Source organism: Lemur catta, chromosome 17 (assembly GCF_020740605.2).
Source record: "Lemur catta isolate mLemCat1 chromosome 17, mLemCat1.pri, whole genome shotgun sequence".
In the NCBI taxonomy this organism is placed as follows: domain Eukaryota; kingdom Metazoa; phylum Chordata; class Mammalia; order Primates; family Lemuridae; genus Lemur; species Lemur catta.
In genome coordinates, this window is record NC_059144.1 from 11,711,760 (window position 1) to 11,730,473 (window position 18,714).

Sequence of the window (18,714 nt, forward strand, 5' to 3'; positions counted from 1 at the left end):
TTTACCAATGACAATAATGTGACTAATAGTGTATTCATTAAGAATCTATTTCCTTCAAGGTTCAAATAAAACCCCCATTTGCTCTATTTTGCACAAATATCTCACTCAATATCGACATCCCAAGTTCTTTTTCACAATGGAGGATTTAGAAATAAATATCTAAAAATGTGATTTGAAAAATAACCAGAACAGAAAGTTAAAATGTAGAAACATTACATTTAATAAAAGGTCTAATATTTACATTTGGAGTAAAATTTTAAAACATTTTATTCCCATAAATCCACCTTAGATAACAACCATTTTTGAGAAATATTTAAATAAATGTTTACCAGTTGCTTTTTGGCGAACGATATTTCTTGCCTTCTCAACCCCCGGTGCTCCAGACGTGGTGGCACTCCTAAATCGCATTGGCTCGGTCACATCCGGGTGGCTCCGCCAGCTGAGAGAAAAGGATCTCCCCACAGTGGTTCCTTTCTGAGAATCTAGGACACAGCCTGATAAAGGATACGACAAGAAAATTAAATCCTGAATTTATTATTATTCATTTTATAGCCTGTGTTACTCAACAAATGGAAAACATACAATCATGTATAATGAGCCAATTCCCTTGTTGCAAATTAGGTACCACTTCCTTACACTGCAATTTAGGAAGTCAGTCATATATCAGTAATCTAAAAATTCCTGTTGCCAAAGTATTTTCAAGAATCTATAAGAGTCTCGTGAAAATTATCATATTTTCATACTACTCACTCCAATATACAAAAGAACATATTAATAAACCTTTCTCAATACAAGAATAATGTCAAATAAAGTTATATCCCTGTACCCAGGATACTCCAAAAACCACTACTTATAAATCAAAAACTTAAGGATCCTGATAATAGAATAGTACTGTATCCTATAGATGCCAACCCCTCCACAAATCCCCAGAGAAATCCATGCCTACTGTAGATTCCCATCCAATGAGGATAATGAAAATCTATAAATAATACAGTACTTTAGCAAAGCTCCAAAATAATAAAACGCCGCAGTCTGAGATTCAACTTCCCTCCTTTTCTCTTATATTGCTCTGCTCTGTTATTGCACCGAGAGGTCAAGGATCCAAAAGAAATGGAGGAAGAAAGAGAAGGAGAGATTTAGAGATTTCTGCACAGGTATGATGTGGCCAGTGGCTTGTTTTCATGCCCAAGTTCCTCTGCTTGTCTCTTTTGTTTCCACTAGACTAGTGCTTAGATGGCAAGTGTTTCTATAATAAATATTTAAGTCCTTTTTAGTATAAAGCAGTATAAATCAGAAATATTTGTCATGGTCATTAATTAAGTAATGTGTTCTGTACTATTCTGAAAATAGCATTTTCTGAGTTGTTTGACTTCCTAAGACAAGTCTCTCTCTCCAATCAATCTGTGTTTGTCCATTGGGAGGGGAGAGAATACTGCAGGGTGGTGGAGTGCACATGTGCATGTATGTGTACATGTGTGGATTACAAGAATTTCAGGAGGCAAGGAACATACTTGGTTTGAGAAGGTAGGGCCTTAACTCTTATCTCAGCTCCCCCCCCTCCTCCAGCCTGAAAGGCACCCTTAACAGGGTAGATTCTCTTCTGGGCTGAGAATCACTGTCTCAAGGGGCCAAGTTCCTGGTTAGAAGCATCGGGATCCTGTCAGGCCCTGGGTTTACATAAAGGCCCTTAGAGCTGTTAAAGAGGATGAAACAGAGGCCAAGGGCTCAGGCTCTTGGTTCTGTACTCCTGTTTCAACCCCCAAACTCCAGTCTAACATATTTTGTTAGAAAGAGGTTCTATACAGCTTCAATTGGAGAGAAAGAAACATCTGCTGCTAAAAATATGTTAGAAAATAATGTCATGAGATAGTCAAAATCTAAACTGGGATTAAACTGTTCCAGTGGAATGCCATGTACTTAAACTACTTTATTTTGCCTTCTTACTAACTTGCTTTTATTAACTGGTGCTTTGGCAAGCCATTCTTGGACTGTAATGAAGATATTATAAGAATCAGTCACATTAATTGCATGTCTATATGGTTAACTAATCATTGTAATTGGTTCACACCTCCCTATATCCACATCCTCTGTTGTTCCTTCCCATACTGACTCTAGGCTTCATCCTAGACTTACTTTGACAGCAAAATTGAACAAGTAGAGAATTGAAATGCACTTGAAAATTTGAGCTTGGCCTCTTGCTGCTCCTGGAACTCTAAGCCATCATGTGAACAAACCTGTGCTAGCCTCTGGCTGATGAAACATGTGATCCAGTCATCCCTCACTGCCCTGCTGACAGCCAGCTAATCCCTAGAAGTAGAGCTGCCTAACTGACCATTTCATGGCCTAGCTGACTGCAAACACAGAAGTGAATCCAGATAAGACTAGCAGAACTGACCAGCTGAGTCTACCCCAAATTGTCAACTCATAAAATCATGATCTAAATACACAGTTGTTATTTTAAGTCACTAAGTTTTGAGGTGATCTGAGGTTACATGGCAAAATCAAAGTGATACAGTCTATAATAAAGTTATTAATGAAGAGTGTGGCCTACTATAGTAAGCAATGTGTATCCTTTATGAGGCTTTGAAGGAGATACTCCTCCCAGGTCTTAGGACCAAAAAAGAAAAAACTATTAAGGTCATTAAATATGAAATGTCTGATTTTGAATCAAAAGTTAGTCTATTATATCTCAAACAAGAAGCATTACAATTTAAGTACATGAGTATGCTCCTAAACTATCAACACAGTTTTGCCATCTTAACAGTGGTTTGCTTATGCCAGCAGCGAAGAAGCCTGGAGAGCGAGTGGTGATGTAATTGCAAAAGGCATTTTCCACAGCTTTTTGGGAATTGAATATATTTCCTTGCAAGAAGTGGTCCAAAGCCTGGAAGAAGTGGTAGTCATTTGGTGCAAGGTCTGGTGAATACAGTGGATGACAGAGAGTTTCCAAGTCCAGCCTCTATAGTTGGAGCAGTGCTGTTTATGCAACATGTGGTCAAGGGTTGTCTTGCAAGAGCATGGGCCTGTCTCTATTGACCAATCTCAGCTGCTTAATCACAAGCATCCTCATCATTTCATCCAACTGGTTGCAGTAGACATCCGTTGTCATCAATTGACCAGGTTTCTCAAAGCTGTAGTGGATAATACCAATGCTGGACCACCAAATAGACACCATTAGTTTCTTTTTATGCATATTCAGTTTTGGACTGTGTTTTAGCACTTCATCTTTATCCAACCATTGTGCTGAATGCTTGCGATTGTCAAAAAGAATCCACTTTTCATCACACATAACAATATGGTGTGGAAATGGTTTGCCTTTATGTTGTGACAGGAAAGAAAGGCAAGCTTCGAGATGATTTCTCTTCTGATGCTTGTTTAATTTCATGCAGTACCCATCTACCCAGCTTCTTTATCTTACCCATTTGTTTCAAATGGTCCAACATTGTTGGAATAGTAACATTAAACCTTGCTGCTAATTCACACATATGTTGAGATGGATTCGCTTCCACTACAGCTTTCAGCTCATCGTTATCCACCTTGGTCTCAGGTTGCCCACATGGCTCATTTTCAAGATTAAAATCACCAGAACAGAACTTCTTAAACCATCAACATACTGTGCATTCATTAGCCACATCTTTCCCATTCTTCCCAAACACTTTGTTGATATTTTAAGCTATCTGTGCCACATTGGTTCCACAATGGAACTCATATTCCAAAATAACATGAATTTTTGACTTATCCATGGTTTCACAAAATTGCTCAAAAAACTTTTGAAAGATAATCACAAGCCAATCTATGCGTTTGAAAGAATGAGGATACACCTTCACAATAAAAATAAAATAACAAATGTCAAAGTAAAATGTCAGAGATATCAACTGTCAAGCTTATTACTTGAGGAAATCGGACCTTTCCTACTTAATAACCTAACACATATCACCTAAGTGGATTTTTTTAATCTTATGTACTCTGTGATTCTCTGTTTGATGTAAGCCTGCAAAGATCAAAATCACATCCAACGTTTGACTTTCCAGTCTCCCCAGCAAGCACATGAGGCTCCATGGCATGCCTTTCAGCATTATAACCATTCCTGTGGCTCTCCACACTCATCTTGCCCTTATTTCCTTTTGCATTTGAGCTACTGTATTATACGCATTTCTATAAGCTGCCTCAAATCTTTACAGAATAAACTGGAATGCAAACGAATTAATCTACGAACTACTACTACTACTAATACCCTTTCATTTTCCTTTCAGAAATTCATCATTCTCATTAAGGGAATAGAGTGATATAAGACACAATCCAATACCACCATTAAAAAGACACTGTCTGTGTAGTTGGTTCATTTCATTATAAAATTTCATGCATTAATTGCATAGACATATAAATACACATTCCTCTCCAGTTTCAGACAGCTGGTGTTTCCCTGGAAGAGTGGAAATACCTTTGCCTCGTTGCTTCTTTTCTTTTTGTTCACTTAATTTATCCAGAGGTAGGTTTGTCATCTCCACACCATAAACAGTTCTTGCGAGCACTGCTGTCAAGGAGTCCATGATGCTGGCCCACTCATTGATGAGTTCTTCCCACTCCGTGAGGGAGGACAGCACACCGAGAAAGTCATCCCAGAGCTCTCGAGAAATGTACACATAGAGGTTTGCTCGGATCCAAGCCACGATGAGTGTCTGAAAGCAACGAACCAACAAGAGAATCCAATCATATTCACTTGGAAGAAGTATAATTTTTAATGAAATATTTTAAATTACTATTAATAAAGTAAATTTTTAAATAAAAAGTACCTTTGGATACTGTTTTTCGTTTAATTTCTCAACATTCATTTGACCAATTGTAATCAGGATTTGAGCTACTGTGAAATTAGTTATTATGAACAGAGTTATTGATTTAATATTATTCTAGTGTCTGTGGCTGGCCCTGGCTATAATTAGGGAGAAGGCAAAGACCTCTGTACAACTATGCTGCTTCCTGAGACAGCTTTTTTCTTCATCCTCCATAGTGGCTACTTCAAACTTCATCCTCCATATGAAAACTTCCAACCCACCAACTCCTCTGTGATTATTTTAATGGGTAGACTCATTGTAGACTTTAGAGGAAACAGAACCCATTACATGAGACTCCCCTCAGCCTCTGCCCACAGAGGTTCATTTCATTATAAAATTTGCTCTTGCCTGCATTCACCCAGCTCCTCCTCCACCTGTGGGCTGTAAGCCAAGGGGGTTCCTGCTCTGCTACACTTGCTCCCTGCTTCTGCTCTGGAGCCCTTCCTCAGAGTCATCATGCCTCTATTAAGCCCACCTCTCCTTTATCTTCAACCTATCCTATTTCCCCAGTTCCTCCCCATCAGCATTTAAATATCCTCTGATTCTTTCTCACCTTAAAAAAAAAACAAAAAATTTGCCTTGAACCCTAATTCCTTGCTCTAGCTACAGCCCTTCTCCATCCCCTTTCACAGCCAAGCTTCTTGAAAGACTGTTCCACACTCACTCCATCTCCACCTCCCCGTCTCCCAGGCAACACACGGCTCTGGCTTTCTTCCTCCCGACACTTCACCTTTTGCCTGGGTTTGGGTCCCTGTTCCTATCCTCCGTATGCTGGTGACTTCTGATCTCCAGCTTAGATCTCTTTATTGGTTTCCTGGTCTATCTACCTGCTTACTAGATAGTATAATAAAGCATAATAGTAGAAAGAATTCAGTTTCTTCCACTGAGACTCTTCCAGTTCCTCCATCTGCTCTCTCCTGCTCCTGGCCTTTACACATAGAATTCTTTCCCTCCTATTTGCCTCTGTACCTCGTATTCATTCTTCAGGTCACAATTTGAACATCACTTCCACCAAGAAGGTGCCCCTGACTACCCACCTCCTGCCTCTGAGCCTCCAGGGAATATCCTTCGGTTCCTGCAGTTCCCTGCCTTTCCTGCATCAGGGCACCCGTCACTCCTTTCCTAACAGTCTATTCACTTCTCTGTGTCCCTCCATTAGTCTTATAGTCCTTAGCACAACTGTTCACATGGACAACCTTGTAAGACAATTAAGCGTATGCACTGGGTATTTCCTTATCTTGAAATTACCCCATTCCTTATTTCTGCCAAAATATTCCACATCCTTTAAAATTCAAATCAAAATAAATCTTCCCTAAAAGAAGTGACTCTACATAGCCAAGTTCATCTCAAATGAGCCCCAAATGCTTTCCTACTCTTATGAAAGGGAATCCTTATATACAAAGTCTGTGTAAATCCCCTGGTCTGTTGTCAAAGACAGATGCACTTGTCAAGGTGCAAATACCTTTGCCCAACCCAGATGCAAACAGGTTCCCACTGTTGTGAGGAGTTGTACTATGTGTGGGTGAATTAGCATTTTATTGTTTCCCCAAATTATATACAGATTTTAAAAAGACAAAAACTTTTCTTTAACATAGACACAGGAAAACTTTGAAAAATAGAAATCAGTCCATAATTAGGCGGGCCTGTTCTAACCACATGGAAAACCATATGTAAAGTGGCTCCTCTGCAATACACCTGTGTTCTCTGTGTTTCAACTCATGTCTACCTCACTTTTGAAAAGGTAAAAATGTTAAAGTAGAACTAAACTAGCTAAGCATATCAAAAGAAGATTTTAACCACTCGTATTTAAAAATCTGATACTAACATGAATGGATTTTGTGAAAATTAAGAACAATGAGAAAGAAAACATAATTTTATTATTATTAATACCTTATTAAATATTTTTATTATGACTAAAATACCATTTTCTGTCTATTCATTTTTATACTCTTGTTTTCAAAATGAGTTTGAGGCCATTGCCATAAAGTAGATATATATAATAAAATTAATAAATATTAGATCAACAAATATAATCTTAGCAGAGTAAGAGGAGAAAGTAGAGACTGATAATGACTAGGACCCAGTCTCACTTGGATACAGTGCTAGCTTCATGGACAAAGCCAGATGTCTTGGTGTAAAAAGATGCCCTATACTGGGAATCTTGCAATGGCTTCACTTTATTGACTAATTATAAAACAAGGACAGAATGGCTGCTCGCAGCTTATAAAATTCATCTTAGCAAATATTACAAACATGTACACAGACCTATACGTGACAATATTGAATCATCATAATTTAAAACTGACAACATTTGTACACAGAGCAAAACTATAAAATATAGTTTAGGGATGAAGGGTGACATCTTTGGACATGAAGGCAGGGTGCCCTTTCAATCAATTACCCTTTTCTGAAAGGAAGAGGGAAAGAGAAAGTACCAGAGGTTTTGCACTAACTTGGTTTTTGACTAGGGCAAGTCACTGGCCTTTCTGGAGTCACGTTTCTCACTAAAAATAAAAGAGCTAGATAAGATGATCTCTAAGGTCCCTTCAGCACTGAAACCCAATGTTTTATCAGATACATCCTGGCACTCATGCTATATTAAAAAAAATCTTAATTCATAAATCACTCCTTTTCTTATGAACATTTTTTAACCAACCACTTCCTACCCCATCTACTCACCATCACATTAAGGGGACTACACAATGTTAAAGTAAGGGCTCATATTACAAATAGGACCATAGTTTCCTGATACACCTTCAGAGCATCAAGCACAGGTTATATGTAGCACTGATCACAAATTAAAACATTACTTAGGGCAATCACCATTATTTGGTAAATATTTACAACTAAGTCAAACTCAATCATCATTTGAAGAAAAGTTGCTGATCCAGATTATCTACGGACAGAGGAAAAAATAAACACTATAGGAAAAACTAGAAAAAGATAAAAAGGACAATGGCAACTTAAAATTTCCTGTTCCAGTCTCTTTGTTTAATAGTCTCTTTGTTCACATTTTTTAAAAAATCAAATATCTGGCCATTTTAGACAGTCTACATGACCAAATGAATAATAATTAGATTGCATATTTTAATTGTGTATGGGACCAAGGCGATGCCTATTTGACAGCCCACCTGATTCATCCAGATCTTTACCTTCTCCCCTCCTATACTCGCATGAGGACTTGTGAGGTCAACAGATGAACATAAATCCCAATAAATACACTCTGATTCCTATGACAACCCTGCAGGGGAGGAAGAGGTCGTCTCCTGATATGACAGACTAAGGAAGACTCAGAACAGTGAAGTCATGCACTCAAGGCCACATAGCCAGGGTGTGGCAGTGCTGGAATCAGAACCCAGAACGTGTCTAACTCCAAAGAGCTCATCCTCTCTCCACTATTTTACGGTTAGTTCTTAATTGAAGCATGCTTCTTGATCTCTATAACCATTGCCAAAATAATAACAATGACATCAAAATCATTAATAACCACAGTTCAAAACTAATCTTCAAGAAAGATCTGACAAGATTTCCCCATTCGTGGGAGAAATTTTTTTTTTCAAAAACTAAACAAAAAACACGACTCCAGAATAGATTGTTTAATTCTGTGACAAGCTGTCTTTCTAATTCCAACACACACAATAGATGCATGGCCAGGCAATTGGTGGGAATGAGGCCCAAGCACCAGCCAGCCTTCGACTGGCTTCAGTTCATGTCCACTTGGCAGCCCAGCCCCAGGACTGGGAGTTTAGGAGGATGCCAACAGTGAGACACTCCCCTCAGAGAGACATGTAAGCACAGTGTTTGTGTGTCCAGGCAGGCAGCAAGCAGTGGTCAGTGCCACCCTCCAAGCAACAGCAAAGCAAAGTTGGACATGTGCAAAAGAATATATAGGGCCACTTCATATAGCCAATATACTAGGCAAGGCAATCAGAGTAAACGTGGTTATGATACTCAGGCGGCCAATTATTTCTATGCCTTCTATACATTTTTTTATCAAGCCAAGAGCACTCAATCACATTAAATTACTCAAAATTAATATGAATAGTTGAGTTATCTTATGTTACCATGGGAATATTTAGTGTAAAAGAAATAATTTCTCTTTTCATCACCTACACCTACCTGTGCTACCTGTATTCTAGATACGCTCGTAATATATATCCTCCAAACCATGTTCAGGTCAACTGAGGAGGAAGATAGTTTCTCATGCCTGCAACTGTCACTTCCAACTCAAGACCCACCATGCTGTCTCCTATCCAATTATCCAAAGTCAGGACCATCCATGGTACAAACACCTTTATTTGTGTAGAATGCCACATCTTTCCAGAGCTCTTTCACATTGTCCTCTTTAAGAAATGCTTCATAACTTTTATGCATCTCTTAAATATTAGCAATGTCATAGCAGGCTGCCACCCTTAGGACCCTTTGACACTCCCACTTCCCCAGGCAGTTCAACAGGTATCAGCCTGCTTATGTTCTTGACCCTGCTCACCACGTGAGTTGCAAGAAGCACAGGCATCTCCTTGCTCTATGCTCACATCAAAGACCATTCTAGCTCTCCACCATATCAGGTACTTCACTTCTGCAGTTATCCTCTCTCTCTACCCCAGATCATTCTGTCCTCCCTCTCTGGACCACACCACTGGTAAATAAACATACCTAGTAACACCCACCTTAAACCTCACCCTCCACATATACCACCCACTCCAGCTAGCTGCCCCTTTCCCCCTCCCTTCCACATCAAGACCTCTTGAAGCATTCATTATGCTTGCTACATCTACTGCCCTGCTCTCATGTTCTGCTCCATCTACACCAAGTAGGCCTCATCCCTCTAGAACATTATCAACCACCTACATCTTTTCAAAGCCAATGGTCAACTGGCTGCTGTCTTCTTATCCAATACTTTCCCCCATCATCCAGGACACACACTCCTCTGGTTTTCCTCCTAGCTCACTGGCTACCCTTTCTGAGCATCTCTGGCTGGTTCCCTTTCCTTCATCAACTGAGGAGATGGCCCTCTTCTCTCTGTGGCATGTATTCTCCCTAGGTGATCTCATTCCATCCTGTGGCTTCAAATACAATCGCCTAACATACCAGTGGCTCTTGGTTTTTTATCCCATCCCCATGCTTCCATTCATCCTTCACCTCTCCAAATGTACCTGGCCTTCCACCAACGCCATGAGCTCTTGTCATCTTCCTAGGTCCTGCTAGTCTCTAGCAAATCAAAAGACGAAGTAGATGGCAGGCAGAGAGGTAGGAAACCCTAAAAGCCCAGCACTAATTGTAAAAAATACATCACAGCCTTCAGGACAAAGCTAAGAAGGAAAATTTCCTATTCGATTTCTAGAAATTTAAAGTTAGTTTAATGTTAATCTTAAAATTCCCAATGATTAAAATTAATGTGCTATAAAATTTGATTTGCAGTGTTTTAATAAAAAAGACTTACCCTAAATAGTAACCCTGCCAAGCTCTGGGCAAACAAGTCCTTTATTTGTTTATCCTTTGGCTTCTGCATGACAGCTTCTGTTATCCTGAGTAGTATTTGCAACATCTGTTCCCTGGGCCACCCAAAATAAAAGCTCATATTAATAATCACATCTCCAAAGCACTTTAATTTATAGGTACGAGAAATTCTCTTAAGAATTCAGCAACATTTGATTATCATGTGTTACTTGAAAGTATCAAAAGTCTGAATGCCAATTACATAATGAATACCACATTTTATCAAAACAAACTCCCCTATGTTACAACAGTTCTAAAAATATGCCTCCCCCATGTCCACACCAATAGGCAGGATAAAATGGTTATCATCCCAGCCTGATTATCTCCCTTGCAAAAAAGGAGGCAAAATTCTTTTCTCCAACTATGCCAGCACCTTAAAGGTACTCAGTGAATAGCTATGTCTATTTGAACTTACACACAGCACTCTAGTTTTCCCATCCATTATTTTACTTAACCTGTAAGGTTTCCCTGCCTTTGTGATACTAAATAAAATTGGCTTCCTGGTCTTTATTCTGGGGATATAAGCAGTCAGCATTATAGTACGGCCATACCCCACAGTCCTCCTGCAGGCAGGAGGGGCTTGCTTTAGTGGACGCTTATAGGCAAGGTGTTTTTATCTGGAAGATGCTGACTCTGCACAACAGGGCACAACTGAGACAAACAACTGCCATCACTACAGCTCAGTCTCAGTGCGCCAGCATTTTTATAGTCTTCCACGGAAGGGAGCTTTATGTAAAAGGTTCAGAAGAGCATGGCATACTTTAGAGATAACATAACACTGCTAATCATGATAATAAATCTTTAGAATAGCCAAAGGACATTTTTCTTTTTTACACCTAAGTTATATTCCTCATATCAGAGTGTCTGCTCACTTTTTCTTTCCCTGGATTCTGTGGTAACAGAGAACAGATCATCTTTCGCATATAAGGGAGATCTATTTGTTCTCTGAGAGAAATCACTCCAGTTCCTTTGAGGTTTCATCTTAATCATTCATTCATCTCTACAACTTTATTCTTGGCTTTACTACTCTTTATTAATAAAACTGAGAATGGGACAAAGTACTATAGTCCAGGTCAGATAATGAGATATCTACGTTCTTTTGTATTTTTCTCATATCTCTACATATCAGAACAGCATTTTCTCTTAACAATACATGATGCTGAATCTCACTAAACTTCTCACAGTATGACCTCTGTGGATTTCCTGCCCTCTTTGTAGATGACCCCATTTGATTTTGGTCCCCAGAGTTATCTGTCAGCACACATTCTCACTGCACTCTATTCCACTTGCTCACTTTTTTTATATACTCAGCCCGTCAATTCTGAAAGCACAGACAGGAAGGGCTTTCAAGTCAAGTAAGATCTAGGCAAGTCTGCAGGGAGCAGGACAGTGACTTTGAAGAGGACTGGGAGAAGAAATGGCACGGTATGGGGGAAGGGAGAGTCTGTAGCTCACCACATTCAGGGTACCCAGACCCCTGTCACGAGGCAGGGAGAACAGCACCCAGTATCACCACTGTCTGTTCACGTTACATGATGCTTAAGACAATGAAAACCAATCCCTTGCACACAAGCAGTTACAGGCCCATCATGAGAACATGATAAGAACAGACATCATAAGTTTCAATAAAACCTTGGTCACGGGAACTGCTATCAAAAGGCATAAACCTGACCAAATCAATCACTGACAAAGACACAGAGTTAATTCAATTTCTGAACCTGTGAAAGCTTGGAAAGCCATGGAATTCCCATGCAGAGTCTGCTGGAAGAAAATGAGGGTGAAAAAACTGTCTGCAGTTTAGAAAAATCTTTCCTAACCGAAAAAAGACACACAGACCTCCAAAGCTGCCAGTTTTGAGTACAGCTTCTTCCTTCTATTTCATGAAACACTGACTTGCTCACTCCTCCTCAGGGGAGAACTGCTCAAAGAGTGTAACAAACTTGTCAGAGCACGTGGAATCAGGCATGTGTGTTATTCTTGCATCCAACAGAAGAATGAGGGTTTTCCTATATTCTTTATTATTTGCTTTATCTCCACCTTCTCACACAGGTGATATTTTTACTCACTTACACATCAGTTATTCCCTATTCCAGGACCACTCCTTACAGCTCCCTGGCAATACCTCTGGTCCCAGCCACCCTCATCTATGGCCACAGCCTGTGCTCCACTGTACTGTATATTCTCCGCATGGCAGCCAGAGGATCATTTGGGAATGTAGGTCATATTATGTCACACTCTTGCACACACACAGGGAGGCTAAGTAGCCAGTATCCTTCCTTTGGCCTGCAGGGCCCTGAGCAACCTGTCCGACGTCTGCCTCCTCCCACTCTCCCTATCACTCCATCCACATTGGCCCATTGGCCATCATCTTGCCCTTCCTTGAACACACCACCATTTTTACCTGTTCTCCTATCTGGGCATTTGTATCTCCTATTTCCTGTCCTGGGAATACACTTCCCTCAGACCTCCCCAAGGCTCCTCCCTCCTTTCACTCAGCTCAGAAAGGCCTTCCCTGACATTTGATGAAAATATCAATAATTCCCCTGACCTCCACGCTAAGCAATACCCACAACTCACTTAACACTATTTGAAATTGTTTTATGTCTTTTTTAATGTCTTTCAGTCCTATGAGGAGTAAACCTCATGAAGGCAGGGACCTTGTCTACTTAGTCACAACTATTTCCTCATGGTTAGAAGCTCGATAGTTATTTACGGGATGGAAGGAAAGGAGGCAGGAAGAGAGGAGAAAAGGGAGTGTGGGAGGAAGGGAAGTAAGAGATATGGACTTAAATAAGAAAATCTATTAGAGAAACAAGTCACATTCCTTTCTATGCTCTACTGACTACTTTTTGGTGAATATTTTCACCTATATATGTAATTTTTCTTCTTTATACTTTTACCTGGAAATCTCTGAATTATTAAAGAACAGAGTAGAAATTGCTTCATTTTATTTCCTAGAATTTTCACCAAAATAAAAAGATTATCAAAACATGACTGATACAATGGTATACGGAATTCACAGAGTTTTCAAGGAAAAAAACATTAAAAATGATGTTGATACAACTATGGTATCGAGGAACAGGTATTTCACTTAAAGGCATACCAGCATTTCTCACCACTTTCAATACTACTGATGTAGCATTTAATTTTGTTTAAATCATATATTGCATTACTGTAATATTTCCAGTTTTAACAATTGCTTAACTTGGCAAATAGCGCTAAGTTTAAAAGTCTGGGAAAGATGACATTGGAATTTACATCTTGAAATCATCATTTTGATACTGGTGGCTTCGGTATTTATGAACTTTCTGCACACCAGGATGCCTCTAGACCCACCCTTACCTCAACTTTGAAAAAAAGGGCGGGACTTGGTAGCCTGCATTCCCTGCCAGCTCAGACCTGCCTCATTTCTGCAGTTTCCCACCACCTGCAGACAGACCCCTTGTGCTGACTTGAGGACTTCCAGAATACAAGTGTGGGAACAGGGACTCCATGGGATTTCCAGCAGGGAGGGTGCCACCAGCACTGGTCTGCAGTGGCCTCTGTGAACTGAGAGCCAAGGCACAAGATCACTTAGGGGGATGCTGACCAAAGCCGGTGAGCAGCAAGGACGGCTCATCTAGATGAGGGCAGTGGCCAAGTGGGAAGAACACACAAAGGTTTGAGAGGCATTTTAAAGGCAAAAGCGAGAGGCTGCCTTTTCATAACATGAAGAGAAGAGGAAGGAGTAGAAAGTGACTCTGAGGCTTTCTGGTCTGTTGCTGACAATCCCTGAAGATATCTCATAAGATGGAGTGATATGATCACATTCAAATGAAAGAAGGGCCCAGGAAAAAAATCGAATGCGTTGTATACATTTAGAGACATTATAAACACAAAAATGCCAAACAAAAACAAAGATAAAAAGGAAAAAAACTTTGTATTTTTAATGACACCACTATATTTTTGACAGTTTATTTAATCACTTTGATAATTTATCATTTAAATAATTATTTTTTCAAAATGAATTTAAAACATCAAGTATGAATCAATAAAAATCAGTTTATAGCATTTCAGGGCAATTAAGAAACTCTCCTGAGGCCGGGCGCGGTGGCTCACACCTGTAATCCTAGCCCTCTGGGGGGCCAAGGCGGGTGGATCGCTCAAGGTCAGGAGTTCGAGACCAGCCTCAGCAAGAGTGAGATCCCATCTCTACTAAAAATAGAAAGAAATTATCTGGCCAACTAAAAATATATATGGAAAAAATTAGCCGGGCATGGCGGCGCATGCCTGTAGTCTCAGTTACTTGGGAGGCTGAGGCAGTAGGATCGCTTAAGCCCAGGAGTTTGAGGTTGCTGTGAGCTAGGCTGACACCATGGCACTCACTCTAGCCCGGGCAACAGAGCGAGACTCTGTCTCAAAAAAAAAAAAAAAAAAAAAGGAAACTCTCCTGGACTTATGATGAATAATATTAAAAAATGCAAGTTACTGCTTTTCCACAAAACTCTGTTTGATGACAGCTTAAAATGGAAAAATATACTATTAAGTAAAATGACTACTTACCCTTAGTTCAAGAACATTTTTAAAAAATAATGAAAATAAATGAACTATCAAAGTATTGAGTGCTTATCTTCTTCATAATTCACAGAAAGTATTACAAAAAAGACTTATCATTTTACTGTTAACTTTGTAAAACCATTAAATAGAAGTTTTAGCATTTTGATTATGTTGAAAAACAGAAACATTTGTTTTACAATATTAATTGATATAAACTTACCATGTCTTTTTATTCATCGTAAGCTCCATTATCATGCGCCTAAAAATAATCAAAACAGCTTTACAAGCATCAACTTGCTCTTTCAAGAGCATGGGAACTTCAGCACATGGTTCCAATAAAAAGACGTTTGCAGAGTTCGTCAAAAATACCTTAAAATCAACAATTTTACATTAAAAATATAATTAAGCCTATACAACTGAACAAATTTTACTTAATGATATTAATTTTGCTCAATGAATGAAATGAATCAATGAATCGCCTTTGAGCTATTTCCAAACAGATTCTGTTTCAATAAGGCAAGTGGTAAGAATACATATTCGAAACACTTTAGTTTACCCCTTAGAATCACTTAAATACTAAGACACCTAAAGGCCTTTTCCTAGGGGAAAAAAATTACTATTACATATTAATATTGTAACTATAGCAATTTTATGAGTCATAAAAAGCTTCTGAAGAATTCCTTTTGACATTCCCTCAACAAAAAAAGGAAAAGGGGGGGAAAAGATACGATCATTGTGTCTGGGTGAGAAACTTTGGGGGAAGGGGAGGAAAGAGAGAACTATGTGATTCTTAGTGAGTTTCCCAGCACATGCACTCCTAGCTCACAGCAGCACCACCACCACCCAGCAAGGGTGAGAACCTCCAGGAGCTGTGGTGTGCCCAGAAATGTACAAAGCCATGTGATCCACACATCTTCTAAGACCATAATTTTTAAAATATATTATGCAGTAGAATACAAAATCGAAATGAATTCTTTAGATAAAAACTGAGATTTCAAAGAAAAATTAGGATAATCAGCTGACTATTCTATCCCTTACCCCAGAATTTTAGGATACACATTCACTATTTTTAGCATGAAGGGTATCTCAGTAGAAAAATGTGAGAAGCGCTAACCCAGTCTATTACATAGTAAGTTACTCCTTAGGGTAACTTAAAGGTTGGTGCAAAAGTCATTGCGGTTTTAGCATTGTTGTAATTTGCCCTTTGATACTGGAATACATTCTTAAATAAATGTGGTTAGGTTATACATTATTTTAATGTGCAATTCTCACTTTATGCTTCCTTGCTAATGAGTTATTACTTGCTTTTTATTTTATATTTAGTTTAGACTATGGAAATGATGTTAGACAAAAAGCGAATTCTAGCGATTTTCTTATTCAAGTTCAAAATGGGTCATAAAGCAGAGGAAACAACTCACGACATCAACAACACATTTGGCCCAGGAACTGTTAACAAACATACAGTGCAGTGGTGGTTCAATAAGTTTTGCAAAGGATATGAGAGCCTTGAACAGCCATGAGAAGATGACAACAACCAATCAAAGCTGATCTTCTTACAACTATATGAGAAGCTGCCGAAGAACTCAGCGTTGACCATTCTATAGTCCTTCAGCATTTGAGGCAAATTGGAAAGGTGAAAAAGCTCTATAAGTGGGTGCCTCATGGGCTGATCGAAAATCAAAAAAATCATCATTTTCAAGTGTCATCTTCTCTTCTTGTATACAACAATGAACCATTTCTCGATCAGATTGTGACATGTGAAGAAAAGTGGATTTTATATGACAACCACCAATAACCAGCTCAGTGGTTGGACCAAGAAGTTCCAAAGTACTTCCCAAAGCCAAACTTGCACCAAAAATAGGTCATGGTCACCGTGTGGTGGTCTGCTGTCCGTCTGATCCACTACAGCTTTCTGAATCCCAGCGAAACCATTACATCTGAGAAGTCTGCTCAGCAAATTGATGAGATGCACCAAAAATTGCAACACCTGCAGCCATCATTGGCCAAAAGAAAGGGCCTGGTTCTTCTCCACAACATCCAACCACATGTCGCACAACCAACGCTTCAAAAGTTGAACAAATTAGGGTACGAAGTTTTCCCTCAACCGCCATGTTCACCTGACCTCTCAGCAACTGACTACCACTTCTTCAGCATCTCGACAACTTCTTGCAGGGAAAACGTTTCCACAACCAGCAGGATGCAGAAAATTCTTTCCAAGAGTTCATCAAATCCCGAAGCTGGATTTTTATGGTACAGGAATAAACAAACTTATTTCTTGTTGGCAAAAAGTTTTGACTGTAATGGTTTCTATTTTAATAATAATAAAGATGTGTTTGAGCCTAGTTATGATTTCAAATTCACGGTCTGAAAACGCAATTACTTTTGCACCAACCTAATACAATAAAATAACAATCTGCTACCATTTACGTAGATGACACCAGTGACTCACCAACTTCAGATCTTCTTAGTTGTCAATCTAGGGTGAGGATGGACCTGCTCCACCTAACCAGAGGTGTGACTCCTTTGTGTTCAAAAGCATAAACTCAAAGGATTTGGGAGCACACAGAGCTTCTCTGGCTCATTTGTGGATAAAATCCATTGCCACAAATGTCTCAAAATAAATGCACGATCTGACTAAATTAAAATCAACATACTCAAAAGTCAAGTGGGTGGACTAAAATGTTGTCAACCTCTAAAGTTATCTCATGCAAGATTAAAAAGATATCATGTCCCAATTTTCTAGGAAGAATCACCAAATAAGCGCTATAATAGTTGATAACAGGTGATAACATCAATCATGAAGAATTTACTAGCCTTCAAGTAAGAAAAAAGAAAACATGGAAGTAAAACTCAAGGGAAATCAAGTAGGTGGGAGGGGGGAGAAGGGGATCGGTAAATTCACATCTACTGGGTACAATGTACTAACCGGTAACGGGAATACTTAAAACTTTGACTCAAACTGTACAAAAACAAATTATGTAACCAAAATGTGTGTACTCTGTAAAATTCTGAAATAAAAAAAGAAAACAGACAACTTTTGACTAACTATAGCATTTTTAGCGTAGTTTTAGTGACTATGTTTTTTAAATGACACCACAGATGATACATTACACTATATAGATTCTTTTAATTCAGTGTATTTGGCTTCTTGAATTTGAATTCAAAATTTTAACACATTCCCAAGTAAAAGTAAGGAGTCTTCATATATTATACATTTTATAAAACATCAAAATGCCAACTGACTGAATATTTATTATTACTGTGATGGTATGAGTAAAGGTAAAAATAAACAAACAAGATTATTATGTCCAGGCTGTACTTGTCAAAAGCAACTATAGAAGACTACCATCTTATCAAACCTCCATCTGGTCACATTTTCCTAATGAACAGAGTAAAGGTATTGAATATGAGAACAAAATTATCTAAATCCAAACTAAATACTTTTTAAAACTGTATAATAGAGCTATAATCAAGTAGAAATTTTTTTTCTTGGTTCATCCAAGGATAGTAAGTCCTCACTTAACATCTTTGATAAGTTCTTGGAAACTGTAACAGCAGGTCCTCAAATAACATTGTTTCATTCAACATCATTTCATTATGATGTTGATGAGAAAAAAATGGTTTGTTATATGTCACTTTGCTTTAAGTCACAGTTTCCAAGAACCTATCAACAACATTAAGTGAGGACTTATTGTAGATGTAACTTATCCTTTCAGAAAACAAAAAGCACTCTTCTGAACCCAGTGGGGTCACTGGCACTTGCAACCCCACAAGTTGATGATGGCAATCCACCTGGATGGAGAGAGCTACTGAGGAACAACTGGCAAGGACTCCTCCACATATTTCT

At 38.9% G+C, this 18,714-nt stretch overlaps 1 protein-coding gene across 3 annotated transcripts in view; it reads right to left on the reverse strand.

Annotated features, from left to right (window-relative positions):
- RALGAPA2 (Ral GTPase activating protein catalytic subunit alpha 2) overlaps positions 1-18,714 on the reverse strand; it is a 316,728-nt gene that overhangs the window by 216,492 nt on the left and 81,522 nt on the right. For all 3 annotated transcript variants that reach the window (XM_045529190.1, XM_045529188.1, XM_045529189.1), the window contains exons 13-16: positions 15,088-15,236; positions 10,276-10,387; positions 4,442-4,679; positions 330-494 (exon numbers count right to left, since the gene is read on the reverse strand). In XM_045529190.1, the coding sequence (XP_045385146.1) occupies positions 330-494; positions 4,442-4,679; positions 10,276-10,387; positions 15,088-15,236 (664 nt within the window). The remainder of the gene's footprint in view (positions 1-329; positions 495-4,441; positions 4,680-10,275; positions 10,388-15,087; positions 15,237-18,714) is intronic.